An 18,485-nucleotide genomic window follows, 5' to 3' on the forward strand; every position below is an offset into this window, starting at 1 on the left:
GCCTTCCGGCCCGGCCCGGCTCTCCCTGCCCGAGCAGCGCTGGCTTGCTTGCCTCATTATCATGGTTTATCGAGGTTGATAGGTTGGACGTTAAAAAGTCGTTCTGGACTGTAAGGAATAGGAAGCGACCTGCTCTTCACCTTTGCAGTAAGAAAATACTCAGCTGGTGGCATGGCTGGCTGGTCCTGGAAAGCAGTAGCTGGGGCGCAGAAGCCCGTGAAGGTGGCCGTTGTCTCAACCGGCTGCAATGCACAGGTGGAAGAAAGGCACGCAAGTGCCATAAAGGATTGTACTCACACAGTTGTAATTGTTTACAAACTGCAACCCAGATATCCATGTAAGTTACAGAAACTAAGTGTTTATAAACTGCAGGCAGCTGATTGTTTCAATTGTTCCTGGCATTTGCTGAGTATTTTCTTCTCAGGAAAATGTATTTTGATTAGAAGATTCCCTTCATGTCACCTTTCTTGCAGAAGTCTTATTTGCTAGGACACTGTTACTGCTACTTAGACACATGTGGTCTTGGTTTCTGTCTTGTGTATGAAGTGCCAACAAAGACTGGAAGAATGAACACCCAGGCTTTCATGCAGATCTCCAGGGTACTTGGATCTTTTTCAGTATCTGTTGTATCCTCCTCTGTCCTCGGAGGAGATAATTCTTAGTCCATGGAAGAAAGAAGTACAAGGTCTGTTTGGTAATATGGCATGAAATGCTACCAAGTAGTGTATGTGGGTATAAATAAAAGCTGTAGTTGAAGTTAACTGACAGTTTGCACTTTTTTTTAAAATGGAATCACTATGGTGATGCAGCAAGACACAGCACAAAACAATCACACAATTTCTTTTTTCATTTGTTGCTGCAAAACACGGTGAAAGCACAAGCACAGTTAGTAAAAGTATTTAAAAGCAGATGTTTCGTTTCTCCTGGCTGTATTTGAAGAATCTGTGTTTTTCTTACCTCCCACCCCCATCATTTCACTAGAGAACCCTATTCTTACTCATAGTGGCATAAAGACAAAAAATCTTACTCTTTAATGGAAGGAGGCTTGCGCTGTATATATTACCTTGCAGAAAATGACTCCAATCTTTTCTTTAAAGTAGTGAACTGATCTGAAGTCCTATGCCTCTCAATTAAATGTTAAATCTACCCCTTGCAAAATCTGTTTTAAAACTAGTAGAAACTGTAATGCCAAAACCTGCTCCACGATGCTACTCAGCAACACAAAATATAGTGTGTTGAAGTCAATACTTGAGAGTCTTGAAGAGTTGCGTTGCACACCAAGTAGGGAGGAAGGAGGGAGAAGGTTGTTTCACATCTGCCATGTCTGGACCTTTTTTACGTTACTTAAGAGGTTGAGATGGTCAAAAGTATAGGGTACTCACCATCTTGTTTGTATTAAGACTGTGAGAACAGGTTAGAATGAAAAGAATGCAAGAACTGATGCGAGGTGAAGTTAGGCTTGCTGGTTTAGAAGTTTGTGTTACTGCTTGATGTTCAGACTTGAGATCAACAAAAAAAAAAAAAAGGCAAGACTATTTTTGTTGTATTTTGAAAAAATTCCACAGAAGTCCAGGCATGCAACTTTAAGCCAAAAATCTGTTTTTATTCATGCTGGTCATATAAATTACAGATGTTACCAAACTATATACACCATTGCTCCTGTTGTTTTGGAAAATTATTTATACATGATGCTTTCTGAGAGAAAATGAATTATCTGCAGCTTGCTTTCAATCACCCAGATTAACAAACAGAGATGTGTTTGTTAGTTTAGAATTACTCCCATGTATCATAGGAATACCACATTTTCCTGTTTCCATTCACTTGCATTCAACGAACGTCAATAGCATCGGGAAGAGGAGTGAGTAAAAAAGGAGAAATGAAAGTAATATCCAGGTCTAACTGATTCAAGGAGGCTTTCATCTCAGATGTCTAGTTTGTACCTACTCAAGAAGACTGTAAGATGCAAATGCTCAACTGTATGTATTTTAAAAACTTTGCACACATTAACTATGTATTCTGCAGACAAGAATTAAATCTCGAATGAGCCTTCATATATGAGATACAGCAATCTTGGAATTGCCTGTTTATTATTCTCTTAACAGAGGTTTTAGGGATAATATTAGGAGGGAAAAAACAACAACAAAACCAAACAACCCAAACCCAGCAATAAACAGTGCCTGAAAGGAAAAAAAAAATAGTAAAAGGCAATTTACCATTTATACAAAAACTAGTTATTCTGCTTATTAAATGAGTCTCTGACCAGGGTGTAATATTCTGTCATGTAGCATAAATTGCCCAGTGGTCAGCAAATGCTGCAGCTCTTCAGTAACTATTTTTTAAAACTGTGCTTTCCAGTCCATGTTTACCAGATAGTATCCAAACTCTGTCAGATCAGGATTTTTTCTTTGTAGACTTTTACAATAGTACTTGCTGTAGTATCTGATTGCTTCATGCAAAAATAGATTTACTTCTACAATTATTTTGTGAGAGGGGCGAGTTTTACTAACCCTCTCTTCCATTGGCAAAATGAAGCCAGCCTTTTCACCACCCTAAGTTTTGTGTCTGTTTCCCTTCTGGAACTCCCTTTTCTTCCCAGCCTTGTCTGCCTGCCTGCCTTCTGCAACTTCTGCTGTGGTAGCAGATAAAAACCTATGCTGAAGATAAGTTTATCTTTGGAAAAAAGCAAACCCCAGACACCTATGGGATGTTCAAATTCAGGGAGACGAGAATCTTTATTTTAAAACTAAAGCTAAACCAACGGAGTGCATGATGATGATTAAAGAGGAACATAATAAATCCTAATTTCCTTGAACACATTAATGTCTTTAGTTATATGCTGTTCTCAGAAGCAAAACATTTTGTTCTTACAGTCTCATATTTACAGCAATTCTGCAAGTAAAATTTATCCCTGCTGGACCCCACTAAAGTCAAACGACTTCCAAGCTGGGAAGGATTTGGCTATGTATCAGTGACGATAACAATTCTGAGGCTATTTGTAATCCCTGAGAAGATTTCTGATTTAGAGAGTGCTGATAACAGAAAGAGGCCCAAGAGTAACATCATAATGGTTTCCAGGAAATGCTGATTTACAAAGATGATGAAAAAAAAAAAATTTACTGCATCTTTAACGCATCCAGTGTTTGCATGATTACTTATTTTTCCAATATGTGAGCTTCAGTCAGTTGAATAAGGAGAACTCAGCTAGAAGAAAAGAAGGGAAAAGATTATTCTCATGGCAGTTACTGCTGTTCATTCAAAAACAACCACAAATGAAACTGTCTCTGACTAAAGGTTGCTGCACTGTCATTTTGATCGTGTAACTAGCAAAAAATGATAAGGATCTGAGCATCCTGTTACTAGTTCTTCACAAAATACAGGAATGCTGATTAGAAAGCACTGCATGGCAAACTCCTACAATAAAAATTGTATATATTTTTATATGAACCTCTGTGATTCTTGCAGCCTATGGGTATGCATAGCAGGGTTCTTACTGGAGGCTTGTTTTCCTGATGGGTAGGGGAATCTGCAGAGGGGGGCAATAGAGGGGAATTCAGCAAGACTGCAGAACGTACATCTTGCTAAGACTGAGTTATGGAGCTGTAGGATATAGTCCTGCTGCAGATTTCACTCTTGTTCTCTGCATCTCACATGGTGCTTTTTTATTGGCATCTCATGGAGGAAAAAGTATTGCTTTAATGCAGATTGTCTGCTTACTGTGCTTGGCAAGCTCTTCACCAGGGGAGATTGTCGTGTGAATTTGGAGTGATAAAGAATAAAACTATGTATTTTCTTCATTTCTGTTTAGCAAGGTAAATATAATGGAAAAAAGGAAGGAAGGAACTCCTTAAAAACCTTACAAAACTATTTTTGTAGGGTTTTTTATTTTTGTATTTTTGTAGTTTGTCCTCCAATTTGTAGAACTTGAAAACATTTCTAGTAAAAGCCTCCAAAAATTCCCCTACCATCTAGCAGCACTGAACCACTTCTCTAGCACCCTGAAAAATTGCAACGTTTGTATTTGAGACTCCCAATTCATCACCAAACATGTTCTTTTTGTGCGGTTATGACCCCAAAAGATTGCAACGGTCACAGCTTGTTTGGGAGCTCTGGACGGAGCTTCCTTGAGAATTACTGTGCATGCTAAAAGAAACTAAAAACATTTGAAGGCTGATGATTAACAAAAGCAATGTCAACTATTATTTTCACTGCTGAAACTTTGGGAAATGCAAATGCGTACATAGTTCACAGATGCAGTTTAGAAGGTCAGAAGTGTTCTCACATGTGTAAACCAAACAGATGAGTGGGGACATTTCTCAGACTGGGTGGGGTAGTTTTTAACGCAGAATTTTCCTTCAGGCTAGTACTTTAGTTTTAGCTGAAGAACTAGTCTGTCATGAGCGCTATCAGAGAAAAAGGTGAAGAAGCAAAAAAAGATATTTTGTTCTTGAACAGATCTCCAGCTTGGTGTATATTAAAGAACTCTTCTATTTGTATATAAGGTTTAAGTGTGTTTCCAGTCATTGACAGTCAGGATTCTGGTTTAGTTTTGTTCTGTTTGTGTGTGAGGAGGAGTGTTTACAGAGAGGCATTTGGAGGGGAGTTGACAGGCTTTTAAATACATAACCACTTTAAGACATAAATCATTGAACATAAGAAAATTGAGAGCTAATATTAAAAAAGGAGGGTTTCTTTTAAAGCTCTTAAAGACAAGCCACTGCTGTGTTTCCTGACAGAAGCCTGCTGGACAAACCCGCGGTGGGTATACATCAGTGCTCTAAATACTCTGAGCTGTGATGATTCAGAACACAGTTTCTGGTCAGTAAGTAAAAGAGGAAAATATTTTTAATAAGACCTTGGTACAATATTTTCCCAATCTTTCGGTATACTTAGTGAATATTAGTTTTACTTGCTAAATGTTTTAGTTGACTTTTAATTTCTGACTTTGGTACTCCATGTAGAAACTTGCAGCATGGAAAAGTTGTGCAAGTTTGCTGAATTGGAAATTTTTATGTTCCTTGTGCAGCTTCCCTGAACAAGTCAAGTCCTTTGTGCTATTTATGGAATTAGTGTAATTGTTATGTATTTGTCAGTGTGAAGGCTTTGTTTGTGCGAGAACTCTGGGATCTTTGATTTATGGCATTCACGGTTCATTGGCCAGCAAGTCAGACAATTTCACATGACACAGTCCTTTCAAGTATGCTTGCAGGATCCTGTCCCGCTTAAGAGTAGGGCATGTCAGCACCATTGTTTCAGAATATAATAAAAGTGGTATTCAGAATATAATACAAGTCTATTTTTTTCATAATTGTGCAAGCAGCAGTAACTAGCATCTGTGTTGTACATGCCCCATTTGCTTAGTAGTAACTTAAGAATGGAAAAGGTCACAACGTACGGCCGTTTCAATCACTGTGGGACTCAGGTGTTCTCTCAGCACAGCATAAACGCTTGGAGACATTGGAAGAAGATCTGATGGAGAATGTGGATCTGTAGAATCATTTAAGCTTAAAAAAAAAACAAACGAGAACAAAACACAAAAATAATCTTAAAAGCAACCTAAATTCCTCTAACTTGATGCATAGCAGTGGAGTATGGTGAATGCTTATTAAGTTAATTAAGCTTGTACTCGGGCTTGCTGGTGGCCCTGTAACCACATGCCAACAACCTGGTATACGTTTAAAAATGTAGATCGGACCAAGGGAAGAGAGGATAAGCCTGGCTCTGTAATATCAGCTGCTGGAGAGAAAAAGGAGACAGAGAAAGACAAGTAGATCAGAGTACCATAAAGTCTGAATTCAATTTTTGTAGATGTTATGCCACACAGATGGGTAAAGTACTGTAGAAGTGAAGTTCTTTACTTCCCTTTCTTGTCTTTAGCCGTCCTTGGCCAAAGAGAAACACACGATGTGTTGCTACCCTGAACTATTTGAATGGGGGAAGGGAGGCAGGGAAAACTTTGAAAAAGTATGTAGATTTAGTAAAAATGATATTTGAAGTGTAATACATCTGTAAGGGTACTTACATTTTGGAGACTGGGATAAATACAGAAGGAACGTAACCTTTGCCTCCTCCATCTGAGGGCTTTGAGACTAGAAATAAATATTAGAGAAATTAAATATTGGCTGATAATTTTATTATTTACTTGAAGTTCATTATCTGCTTTAAGTGCCAAAGACCATAATGTATTAAAAACTAAATATCCCTGTTTATGCTTAAATAAGCAGCCATAAAAATGAGGGGAATTCCTGAGGTTAGTCTTTCAGTTCAGATCTTAGTCACATAATTGACTGTGTTCCCTTGATATGTTTCGCCATCTCAGAATATAATACCACAAGGGATGAAAGAGGTCTCGTTAGGGCTTCAAAAGCAAACATGCTATAACTCTACGTGCTTGGTACTTCTGAGCCTCTAGACTTCAGTTCTGCAAATGCTTGCGTGGAGCTCGCTCTCTACAGGTACAGATTCAGCAATGTTTTTTAAGCATACACGTAATATTTTTAGAGTTTTGGAGAATTAGGCAAAGCCCGCTGAATTAAAGTGAAGAGGAAAAATGTTTGTGGCCTCCAAATATTTTTGAGTAGTGTAGGAATTTGAATTCAAACGGAATTGCAACCTTTTATATGGAAAGTCCAGAAGAAGGTGTATTAACTATTGAGAAAATCAAGGCTTTGAGGGTGTTTTTGAGAGGGAGTGTTTGAGCTAAATGGCCTGACTTGTAACCTGGGCAAGAAAGAGCATGGGCCTGAACATATCTGGACCCGTGCTTGTCTGGCCTTTTTGTATGTTCCATTGCAGTCGCCATGGGTTTTCAGGAATGTTGTCTGCTGGAACAACCTTGTAATAGCGCACTATGTTGACAAAAGTCAGTGCAGATAAGTGACCTTTGTTGTAGGGTTCCAATGAATGAAATTAAATAAAGCCGGTCTTCCAAGCTGTTTGGAAAGTACAGAATTTCCTTGGAATTACAGATACGGTACACTACAGCGTGACATGATTATGAAGCTGATAAGCAGAATGAGTTTTCAGTTTCATCTCCTTTGAACAGCCAAGCACTGAATTTTTTAATGCATTGGTCAGGAAAAAAAATATCCTATTTTTGGACTCTTTCTACCTACACGAACATCTATTTCTTAGCTTCTTTTAAATATTGTTGTCATCACCTCTAATGTAATCTCTGAGTCCAGGGATATATTTACAAAATGATGCTGTCTAAGTGACAGACACGTTAAAACCATTCTCTTGAAGATGCTGATTAAGGGAGGCATCTTAATCTGCTCTCCTCCTCCTCTCCCCACATTCCTCAAATGGCCTCTTGACTTTGCAGCTGCTTTGCAGAAAGGGTGAACAGAGAAATGGACCCCAACCTTCATTTGGCTGACAGCTGTAGTGTTTGCCAAAGGCCTTATCTTTGGGAATGTCTGGATACAGATACTTCAGAGGGTTTTCAGGAACGTTGTCTGCCATAATAACTTTGTAATCGCGCAGAATGTCGGCAAAAGGCAGTGCAGATAAGCGACCTTTGTTATAGGGTTCCACTGAATGAAATGTTACGTCTCCTGTAAAAACACAAAGGCACCATCACCGCTGATAAACAGCAGATCAACATCTGCAGCTGGAATGTATTTTCGCCTTTTTTTTTCAGTTTACACAGGTGTGGGTTTTACCTGTTCACACCAATGCTAGCATCTTTCAAGATACACTTTCTGCACATGTGGAAACAAATTTAAAGCCTGCAGTAGAGCAGGTATACCTCCTAACGAACTTAAATAGTTAATACAAAGAATTGAGAGGTAGAGTTTCAGAGTTTTGGTTTGTGTTTCAGTAAATATGATACTTGTATCTTGCCAAAACCACACTAAGACATGGTAACACACAAATTTTACGTTTGAGCCAAAGAAACTGTGGCTCCTGTATGGTGTATTGCAGGGGTTGAGGTTTATGTTATCTTTTAAAAAAAGCTATACTTACCGTTTTCTAACTGATCCACCCAAGTAAAGGTAATTCCACCCAGATTGCTTTCACTGAACCTTAATAAAAATGTTCCTGGTGTCTTGTCTTTGAGCAAAATTCGTTCCTTCTCTTTGCTTACAAATCCCATCACGTACCTGAAGTGTAACAGGAAATCATGGGTTTACTTTTGGGGGGAAAAAATATGTACTTCAATCTGCACAGTGCATCTGGCCAAACTTTATATAGGCGTTCAAAGCCTGGTTACAAAAGCTTTATATGGTCTTGAAATGGTGAAGAAAGCTTCATGGGATTTACGTGTGGGTATGGCAGCGAGCTCACAGTACTACGAAGCATGATGAAATTTATCACAGTACGTTACTGTACACTGAGAGAACTGATAAATAGAGCTAAACCTGCACTAAACACTAAAGAGTGTTCCCTTTTGGCAAAAAATTCCGAAAGGAAAAATGGGAAGTGGGAGACAGAAGTATTAGACTCTTTGCAAATTCTCTTCTGCATAGCTAAAACTGAGATCAGTAAAGAAAAAAGACAAAGCAGAGGGAGATCAATATACAGCAGTTTCCTTGTCACTCACCCATCGATCCAAAGAGGAAGTATGTGTTTTTTAATTAAGTCCAGGATGGCTTCCAGCCAAACCCAAAAGGTAAAAGACTTTCCAGGTAAATGTTCCTAATGGTTAAAAAACAACAACAAAAACCAAACCAAAACACAAACAGACATGACACACATGAGAATTGTGAGAGTGTTATTACCCAACATCCACATGACACGGCTGTCTCAGTTTCTTAAGAACAATCTAGTTTGTTCAGGTGAGAGTGACAGATTTGAACTGCTGGTTTTAAGTAATGTCTCTCTTTCAGCCTGACATAAACCCAATTGATTGTTAAGATAAGCACTGGAAGTGGCTCATTTTTCAAGAGGAAAAAATTGCACTTGTTGTTTCCTCCTGGTTACGGAATGATGTTTTGAGAGAAACGATGGCGAGAAAGTTTAATTTCTTTCCCAGGTTCTATACTTGTTTAAATAATTTAGTTAATATCTATAAAATAGATTTACCCTTCTTTCTCAATAACTTGTCTGTTCCTCATCAAAAATACTGACTGTATTGACTGACTTGAAATAATTCGGTCACAACTGAGCGTATGAAAGAAATTACTGTGTGCTTGATGAAAAATGTATTGTATGCTTTGATAGCACAATCTGTTGCTCATTTACAGAAATATATGGGGCACATTATATGACAGTTTCTGGTATCTGTAGCAATGTAACTAAGTAGATCTCTTAGATCAAGTTTTAAACTTCTGGAAATATTATTTTCCTAGTTCGGTTTTTACAAGTAATGTGATTGTGCTGGGCTACAAGTCCCACGTATGGCAAGTGGGAATCTTACCGGTAGCATCAGAGAGACAGGCACGCGCGTGGCCAGTAAGACTGTGGTTTTACCTTTGGAACCGTACCTTGCAGAACTTTGCCCAGGACAGCTGATAATCATTGTAACTGACTTGTTGTCCTGAAAAAAACACCAAACAGTGACTCTTTTTCTGAAGTTTTGCAATAGATATAGCTTGGTATCTGTATAGCTGGGGGAGTGGGGTACAGTACAGCTGGACTTGGAGAGGGAATGGGAGGGACATACAGAGGGGCTGTAGATAATTTATTTTTTTTTCTGTATCCTTTTGTAGCAGCTGATAATGGTAGTTTTGGGAATATTTGCCTAAAGTAGTCTGGGACTTTGTTTCTGCAACAGTGTGCTCAATTTTAGTTTTTAGCTGGAGTGTTACTTCTCTTGGCCTTCGCTCTTTCTTGAGCTTCTGTATTTTAAGATGACTTGTTTTCTTTCTTATGATTCTTGCTGATTTACAATGGCACCTCTCAACTCCATTACCTTCACTCAGCATGAAATCTCAAAAAAACCATCAGGAAAAGTGACTGTTACCCAAGGAAACCATCTTTGCTTCCCAGCTTTTGAAAACAACAAGAGCAGAGATTCTCCCCTGTCTTTGACAAATGCTTCTGTTCTCACCTGGCAGTAGAGGTATCGTTACCCTCAGCTTGGGGTTTCTTGCAGCTCACAATATATTTTATAATTATTTCTTCTCCAGAAACAGATAAAGCTTTCTTTTCTCCTGCCAGCTTTCCCTAAGACCTCTCCTTTCTGGGGGACAGACCCAAGGTTCAACAGTTCATCTCGCTGAAGGTACAGGGCCTCTTTGCTGTGCTGTCACCAGTGCAGGATGGGTCCCAGAACTAAACACACTCACAAGGACGGGTATTTAAAATGAAACAAAACCTGAACCAACCAACCAAGCAGAAAGACTTCCTTTTGATTTCAGATGCAAGAGATAATTACTTGCTAAGGAAACAAAATAACATCGCAGTTCAGTGTGACTCTGATGCCCTCTTTCTTCAGCTTAGCAGCTTGGAAGTTCAGAAGTTGAATCACTTTGTGGTAAGAATAAGCTGACGCGTGCTTTTCTTTAAAGAAAAAAAATGTCATTGCGGCATTTTTGACACCAGCTCTGGAAGCAGAGGTCATGCTATGCTGATTTTAGCTGCGACAGAGCTGACCTGCATAGTAGCTGCTATGGGCTATGTTTTGGTTTTTGTGCTGAAAAAAGCATTGATAATTCAGGGATGTTTTTGTTATTGCGAGCAGCGCTTACAGCGAGCCAAGGGCTTTTCTGCTCCTCACCCCACCAGCAAGGAGGCTGGGGGACACGAGGAGTTGGGAGGGGACACAGCTGAGACAGTGGACCCCAACTGACACAAGGGATATTCTGTGTCATAGGACATCATGTGCAGCACATAAAGCTGGGGAAGGAAGCAAGGAAAGAAGAGGGGGGATGTCTGAAGTGATGTTATCTGTCTCGCCAAGTCCCAGTTCTGTGCGCTGGAGCCCAGCTCTCCTGGGATGGCTGAACCCCTGCCTGCCCATGGGCAGTGGTGAATGCATTCCTTGCTTGGCTTTGCTTGCGCACGCGGCTTTTGCTTTACCTATTACACTGTCTTTATCTCAACCCACGAGTTTTCTCACTTTTACCCTTCCAGTTCACTCTCCCACCTCACCGGGGGGGAGTGAGGGAGCAGCTGTGTGGGGCTTCGTTGCTGGCTGGGGTTAAACCACGACACGTTTGAAGTCGTTACCTGTAACTATCAATATAAGAGCCCAAAGCAAATAAAATCTGTGTATTTCTACACACTTACCCACAAGCTTCTCTGCCAGCATGTTGAGCTGCTCGGAATTGAGTCCACGACCAACATACGATGAAAACTGCCAGCTCAGTACTTCTAAGAGCTGACTTAAAGTGGCAGCAGGGGGATTGTTGAAGAATGATAAATTCTGCAACAGAATTAGTGCTTTGTTTAGAGAGTTAGCAACCATGAAATACACTGCAGGCTGTGAAAGAAGGCTGCAAGTACTTGTACTTGAGCACAATCTGGAAATGTTAAAAATGAGGTGTGTGGGATGGATACACTGGAGCAAATATGTGCTGGCCCTCCCACCTGCAGCCACCCAGCGAGGTCCACGGGAGTGCCCGAGCGGAGCTTAGAGCGAGACTCCTAGAGAAAGCAAGAGTCTGTGCGTGCATCTTGGATGATAAAATACCTTGCTGTGCTTCTGATAGTATCGAATGTTAAGACAGTGAAAATATGCTTAAATCTTGTCCACTAAATGCAGATACTCTCACTTGTCAAGCTTGGTGCATGGGAATCTTAAATTGTTACACCCTCATATAGCGGTATGTTGTTGGATCGTTTGGCTCATTTTAGGTTTTTTCATTTGGTTTCTGGACTGTACACGTAATGACCATCCTGAGGACTGCAAAAACTCTCTGAAGTATCACGGAGTGATCACGCAGTCCAGGCTGCTGGTCAGCTGGCCTCCCATCACTCCTAGGTGCACGCCACTGTAAACTGTCTTACCCTTTCTCTCCTCTGAACATCTAGGTGACTGCTAATCCCCAGCTGAAAGCCTGAGAGCTATTGACACCACTGTTCTACAACCTGCAGAGTAACAGCAACTGAATCTGAAATATGTGCTGAGCCAGCTGGAGCTGAGAAAGAACAATTTTGCTTTTGCTCACAGTTGGAGCCAGTAGAAAGGGCTACTTGACACTTACAGTCTTCTCCGTAGAAAGCACTAGCTCCTATAAAACGTATGAGGGAAAGCAGCAGTTAAGCACATTACAGACCCCCCACCTATACACCTACTTTTGAATTGCACTAGTCGATTTATTCTGTACCGTGTACAGTTTTGGTCAGCTGCATCCATATTCAAATTAGAAAAGTTGTGGAGAAGGGCTATCACCTTTTCTTAGTTTAAAAACTACTGCTTTAGCCTGCAAAAGGGAAGGCTAAGTGTTCATGTGGTTTCATATCTGGGCAGGGAACAAATGGTGAAGCAAACAACATTAAAATACTACGTTGGTAACTCTGTATGTGAAAAAAGTCAGGCCAGTTTCAGAGCGAAACACAACATTTTTATAACTAATATATTTGGTAACCAAATAATAGAAACATGAAAATGCAGAAGGGTGGTACTTGCGTACTGAAGACTTACCTGAGGATCGTTGGTTGACAGATTGTACCAAATAATAGAAGCCCATGCGTTGGGTAGTTGGCTGACATTGGAAATCATCACCACAGGCAAAGAGCTGGTCTGATGGAAAGAATGAATGCGGTATGTAAATGCAGCGGAGGAAAGTGTTAGCGCTGTGTTATGCTTTGCTTTTTTCGCCCCCTCTTCCTTCCTGAAGTGTACACTTCTGTCCAGAACTTCTGAAAATCTTGGGTCTGCTTATGGTTACCGCTGAAGGTCCAGCCCAACACGGCGGCGGTTCTATAAGCTGCTAGAAAATGTTTTTTATTCTTGCCCTAGAAAATCTGGCTGGAATACTCACTTCCAGATTTATAGTCAATCCATACAGGCAGACCTGTGTTTCAAAGCTGATGGAGTGCAGTTCCTCTGTCACCATGTGAGGGCCCTGAGGAAGTAAGCAGGTTATAAAACTGTGAATGCAGTTGGCATTTAACACTGTTTTAGTCATCTGACTGCTGAGATAACACAACTTTGAAAGAAAACATGTAGCAAATATATAAGCAGAACAGGAAAAGAGGGAAGTGAAGGAAAGAAATTATTTGTTTTATTTTGGCATTAAGTTAGTCCAGAAGTCTAGTGGATGTTCTTTTCTGATGAACCTAAAAACCCCTTGACATTGTTAAAGCAATGCTTTTACACTTTTAACTTTTGCTTTTAACTTCTTCTAAAATGATGCTTTAAAACACAGATTCATACGCAAAAATTCACATTCTTTTTTGTGACTCATAAAGATTGTCTCAAGTTTTCCTGAAGTTTCTTTACTGACTGACAATTCCAGTTTAAACAGAGATGTCAAGCTTCCAGGAGAAACAAACCGGAAATAAAACAAAAAGCCACAGTTTTAATGACATGTAGACCCTCATCTGGGATCACAGGTTTGTTTTAAACATACTTAGACAGTACTAGTTGAAGGAGTAGAGGCCTAATTAATTAATCCATAGTAAATCTGGTATTAAAAAAACCCCAAGCTTTTCTTGGATGAAAAGAAAAAATATCTGTCATAGTTGATTAAGGTTTGTAGTACAAGTCTTTTGTTTTGATTACAAACCAGCATGGCTCTGTAAAGATGCATATCTCTGCCCCTTGGGAAAGAGATCTTTTGAAATACATTTCCACCCCCAGAAGTTAAAATATAAATATATATTTGTCCTTTCCCCATTTCTTGTTGTGGTTTTCCCCTCTCCATCACATATTTGTGTTGCCAGACTTAAAAAAAATAAAATCCCAATAAAAAATCTGAGATCAAAATGCTTCCATTTACTGAAATACTCTGCTGTCAGCCAATGTAAAATAAAACCGTTCCTTGGGAAAGTGCCTTGTGGCCTTATCTTTCCCATGGAGCCCCTCCTGCAGCACAGGTACAGGCTGCTGCAATAAAAGGTACTGTATAAATGAGAGACCGAGACCACAGGAGATCCTCAGGCATCTGAATAATAATCTGCCTTGCAAAGGGAAAATCCAGCTTAGAGCTGAAGGCTTTTACATGAAACATCCATCAAATGAGCTCAAATATCTTCATACAGGTAGAATCAATCCAGCTCAACCTGTATTGTGGGCACAAAGTTGAAAAGTGTTGGTGAAACTCCCCTTTCCACTCCTCTGCATTCTGATTTTGCAAAATCTTCATTTTTTCTTATAGAAAGACCATCTAGGCAAACAGCCATATCTATGTGAAAGGACAAATAATCTCAAATACAGAGCTTCCACATTTTTTTTATGAGGCAACTCATATTTAACAACTACAATCTCCACTTACTAAAATCCTATAACAAACCAAGTTTTGAAATTACTATGGTTGCTGTTAATAGCATGAACACATTGTGGCTGGTTTTTTTAATCATGACTTCCCAGCCTGATTTGACCAAGGAGAGGCTGTTTGAGGAAATCAGTTAGCAGTGAACCATGTCGCTGCTCAGCTGCCCTAATGGTCCACAGCCCTATGTTTTTATAGATATAAAAGCACAATATGTGAAAGGGGGAGTAAAATGCTACCAAAAGCAGAGTGCCAACATTTTTACACCTACGTTTTTGCATTTGCTTGTCTCCATGCAAATGACTCTGCAAGTGGCAAAGTAACAGGGAGGGGAGCCTTGAGTTTCAGTCTTGCTAATCAGGTTGCAAGTTACTCCGTGCAGAAAACCGAGTGAAGCGTGCACAAGTACCTTCTGCTTTAGGTGTTTGGTTAAAATTCCCCATGCTGATCGCACCCTTGCTTTGTACTTCAATACTACTTGTAGTAACTTTTGTGTTTGTATAACTCTTATCTATTTGGGCAGTGATACGAGTGATTTTATTGGTTTTGAAATCTTTTTTTGAAATTTGTCAATAAAACTTTACCCTCAGTACTTTACCCTTCTACTGTGACAAAAAAAAGTTATACTGGTGTGGAGACACCTTAAACCAGTACAGGCCGTTTCGTTTCCTGTGTCAGTAGGTGGCGTTCATAGAAGCTTCTTAGGGCTGCAGTTACCTTGGGAGACACTAATTATTCTGGTAGTGTTGGCAGAGACGGCTTCAGTCAGAGATTCATCTGCAGGTTTTTGCTGTTCAATAGCAAGGTCAGATGCGCAGCGACGGTCCCCGGCCGCCCTCGGGTCTGGGTGTGCTCGTGCCTTTGCCCCCCTGCCTGCCACCTCCAGCTGCTGGATGCGATGTGGTTCTCTGCCCCCCTCGTGCCGGCGATGCCGAGGGTGGGGGCACGAGGGCAGGGGCTTTCTGGCCTGTGATTCGGGTTCTTGTCTGGGGCAGACAGTGGACTTGGGGTTTGCAGGGAGCCGGAGCTGAGCAGGGGGCTGTAGGGTAGAGCTGTGCGGGTGCCGAGGAAGGGGAAGGGGTGAGAAGCTGGGCAGGGGGGGAGCACGGGGCGGTGGTGTGGACGTGCAGGGTGCTGGGGGACACACAGGGGCAGAAGGAGCGCTCTGCGGTGCAGGGCCACGGCGTTGGGGTGTGGGTTAGCCCCGACGCCAACACTTCTGATCTCTGGCCTCCGTTAAAGCAAGAACGTGCGGGTTTAGGCTCCTCCGCTAGGAAGCACGCCCTTGCAATAGCGTTCCACCTCGTCTGCCAGGCGGCACGTGGATGTGTCTGAAATCTGGGTGCTGCCAAGCACCGGCTGGTTTTAGGGCTGGGGTGCCACAGTGCAGTGCCAGCGCCAGAGGGGAGCCCCCCGCCGGTGCGGGGGCGCTGGTCACCCCGGCACATGTGGTCCTGGCTGAGGCACACAAACTTCTCCGATGCGAATCTAATTTTACCCTTACTTCAGCTGTGAACTTGGTCAATGGAATATGCATTTAAAGAACCGTTCCTCTAGGAAACGTTGCTTCAACAAAAACCTCAAAAAGCTTGGGTTTTTTTCAAAATGTAAATTACCAAATAGGCAGCCTTACAGAGGAATGTATATACTCAGATTATTACTTCCTACCTTCTGCTGTAACTTTTTAAATATAGAAATGCGAACTACGTAATTAAAAGTTCTATGAGTAGTTCTGAAAAGTTCTCATCATACTTACTCTTGTAAGATGATTGGGTCTTATTATAAGGAAAATATATATTTCAAAATTTAACAACTTATGGTTGCTCTTTGATTTAAATAAAATCTAATCTAAAATACTTGGGAGAGTAATAAAAAATAACATAAAATAAATGCACAAACCTCATTTCCTTTGCTTCCAGCACTTGATTTCATTTCTTTGGGTTGCTGTATAAAGCAAAACAATATTTATGTGCCAAAGGAACTATAGACAGAAGTACATATAAAGAACATAGTTTGTAACTGTGATGCTCTTACGATAAAGTTCTATTTACAGTACACAAATACTCTGTAATGAAGGCTTTGACACTATGCCTTGAAAAGTCTATTCAGTGAATAGTCTTTTGATATTTTTAAAGAATTTTTAAGAAACTAAGTTAATGTAACAAAGCATTATTTAGGGTGTTTGTGAAGCATGTAATCCAAACAAGCACTAAAGACCACCGATCTCTACCTCTTTTTGCAAAACTGCACTGATGTACTGCATCCGTGGTTAAGCCAAAAAAACCAAACCCCACCATAGGTGAAGGAGTCTAGTCAGAAAGCATGACTCCCTGGGATGAGAGAAGTTACAGAAGCGGTACTCTAGTCTCCCAAAAGACAGTTACTGCAGGCATTCATTTCAACCAGATCTAAAGCATTGGTGGTGGTGGTGGTTGGGTTTTGGTGTTTTAGTTGGTTGGTTGGTTTGTTGGGAGATTTGGTTGGTTGGGTTTTTTTAATAAAACTCAGTTTCTGAGAAGCTGTGTAATTCACCATGATTAATCTTTTCCTTTTCTGGCATTAATTAGGAATTGCTTTGTTGTTTCTTTGAAAACATACAGTCTTATTTTAGGTAATAAAGTATGGAATGGGATAAAGAGGTTATAGGAGTAAACTTTCTGTACAAGAGAAAATGAGTGTAGGCTTGACAGTAATGCAGTTGTCCCTGCATAAAGAATTGTTTATCTCTTTATCAGAGGTACATGACAAGGACAAAAGCAGTCAAACTTACCAAATGTCGAAATTCTACTGACAGGCTTCCGTTTGCGGATTCATCCATGTTCATTGCTTTCACGTGTGTTCCGCACAGAACGAATCTACGATTACTACGGGAGGACATTACACTTACGTACTCAGATAAAGTCATGTGGGATAATTTAAGAAATATGATCTTTTATTTTCTTACCTCACAGTTGAAACATTCCTAAAATAGAAGAGGGGCAGGGGAGAGAAAACAGATTGTGAATCAGTAGATATGTAAGCCGTAACTTGTACTGAGAAACCTATCTTGAGTTGGTAGATTTTGCCTTCTCAGAGTTGATTTGTGTTACCAATACAACTGCAATGTTTTAACTAAAGAACCCACATTTGTACTGTCCAGTTAAACTTCTGCACCTGGCTAGATGCAAGCAGTATGCTTAATCTAGCTTGTTCCCTGCCACTGGAATGAAAATGGTATGGAAGTGGGTATGGAAATGTTCAAAACCCACCTGGGCATGACGGTGCAGCCTGCTCTGGGTGACGCTGCTTTGGCAGGGGGTGGACCAGATGGGCTCCAGAGGTCCCTTCAACCCCGACCAGTCTTGACTCTGTACTCAAAGCTGCAGTATTAACTGCCTGCACGCCTGTCTTCTGGGACAATACAAGACTGCGTATAGCTTGTGATAGCTTGCGGTGTACTGGGAGACCATGTGCACAGCAGCAGACTGGACAGGACACAGCTTTTGAAAGAATCAATCCTGGCCTGTTTCTTGCTCCTTCCTCACCGAGTGTTTTCCTTCCTTATTTTGGGCCAAATGTCTGTGTGGGCAAGGTGGGTTTTAGGGGCCTGCAGAAGCACAACAGCCAGAAGAAGGGAGGTAGCTCGTACCTGTGGCTGAGGATGGGGGGTGGCGAGGACTTGAATCACCTTTGCTGATTTTGAAATCATACCTTGTCAGCAAGCCTTCAGCCCCATGTCTTATCACACTAGGGTGCCCTGACCTATCCGTGACCAAGATTGCTCTACAGCACTGGGTATTGCTCAGAATAATACACCTTGCGAAGAGAAGACGCATCAACTCAAATAGAAATACAGCAGGCAGCGTTAACACTGTTTTCACAAACGTATTACAGACAGGCTTTGAGATCCTTTTTGCTCAGGAAATAACAATCAGCCTGGGGATCCTGTTCATTTGGGATCACTGTAAGAAATAATGGGAACACAAAGGAGAACCAAACACCTTAGAAAGGAGGAGTTTATGCAGCAGCCTTAATTTCAGGCAGGGGTAAAATTCTGTAAACTACCATAGTTACTAATTACAGCACGGCCTTTTCAAGCACAAGCTTTGTGTACTACTTGGAGCAGCTGCATTGAAGGTACTGGGCCTATTAACATAAGCAAAGATAAGTGGTATTTCAAAGCTA

General features: G+C 40.8%; 1 protein-coding gene across 1 annotated transcript in view; it reads right to left on the minus strand.

Annotated features, from left to right (window-relative positions):
- Positions 1 to 1,576: 1,576 nt before the first annotated feature.
- The window catches only part of STAT4 (signal transducer and activator of transcription 4), a 44,041-nt gene continuing 27,132 nt past the window's right edge, over positions 1,577 to 18,485 (minus strand). The window contains exons 12-24 of the mRNA XM_037398234.1: positions 17,266 to 17,283; positions 17,092 to 17,185; positions 16,221 to 16,265; positions 12,870 to 12,953; positions 12,530 to 12,628; positions 11,173 to 11,308; positions 9,426 to 9,478; positions 8,543 to 8,637; positions 7,966 to 8,102; positions 7,362 to 7,553; positions 6,020 to 6,086; positions 5,393 to 5,501; positions 1,577 to 3,201 (exon numbers count right to left, since the gene is read on the minus strand). Of these exons, the coding sequence (XP_037254131.1) occupies positions 3,175 to 3,201; positions 5,393 to 5,501; positions 6,020 to 6,086; positions 7,362 to 7,553; positions 7,966 to 8,102; positions 8,543 to 8,637; positions 9,426 to 9,478; positions 11,173 to 11,308; positions 12,530 to 12,628; positions 12,870 to 12,953; positions 16,221 to 16,265; positions 17,092 to 17,185; positions 17,266 to 17,283 (1,156 nt within the window). The 3' untranslated portion in view covers positions 1,577 to 3,174. The remainder of the gene's footprint in view (positions 3,202 to 5,392; positions 5,502 to 6,019; positions 6,087 to 7,361; positions 7,554 to 7,965; positions 8,103 to 8,542; positions 8,638 to 9,425; positions 9,479 to 11,172; positions 11,309 to 12,529; positions 12,629 to 12,869; positions 12,954 to 16,220; positions 16,266 to 17,091; positions 17,186 to 17,265; positions 17,284 to 18,485) is intronic.

Source organism: Falco rusticolus, chromosome 8 (genome assembly GCF_015220075.1).
Source record: "Falco rusticolus isolate bFalRus1 chromosome 8, bFalRus1.pri, whole genome shotgun sequence".
In the NCBI taxonomy this organism is placed as follows: Eukaryota; Metazoa; Chordata; class Aves; order Falconiformes; family Falconidae; genus Falco; species Falco rusticolus.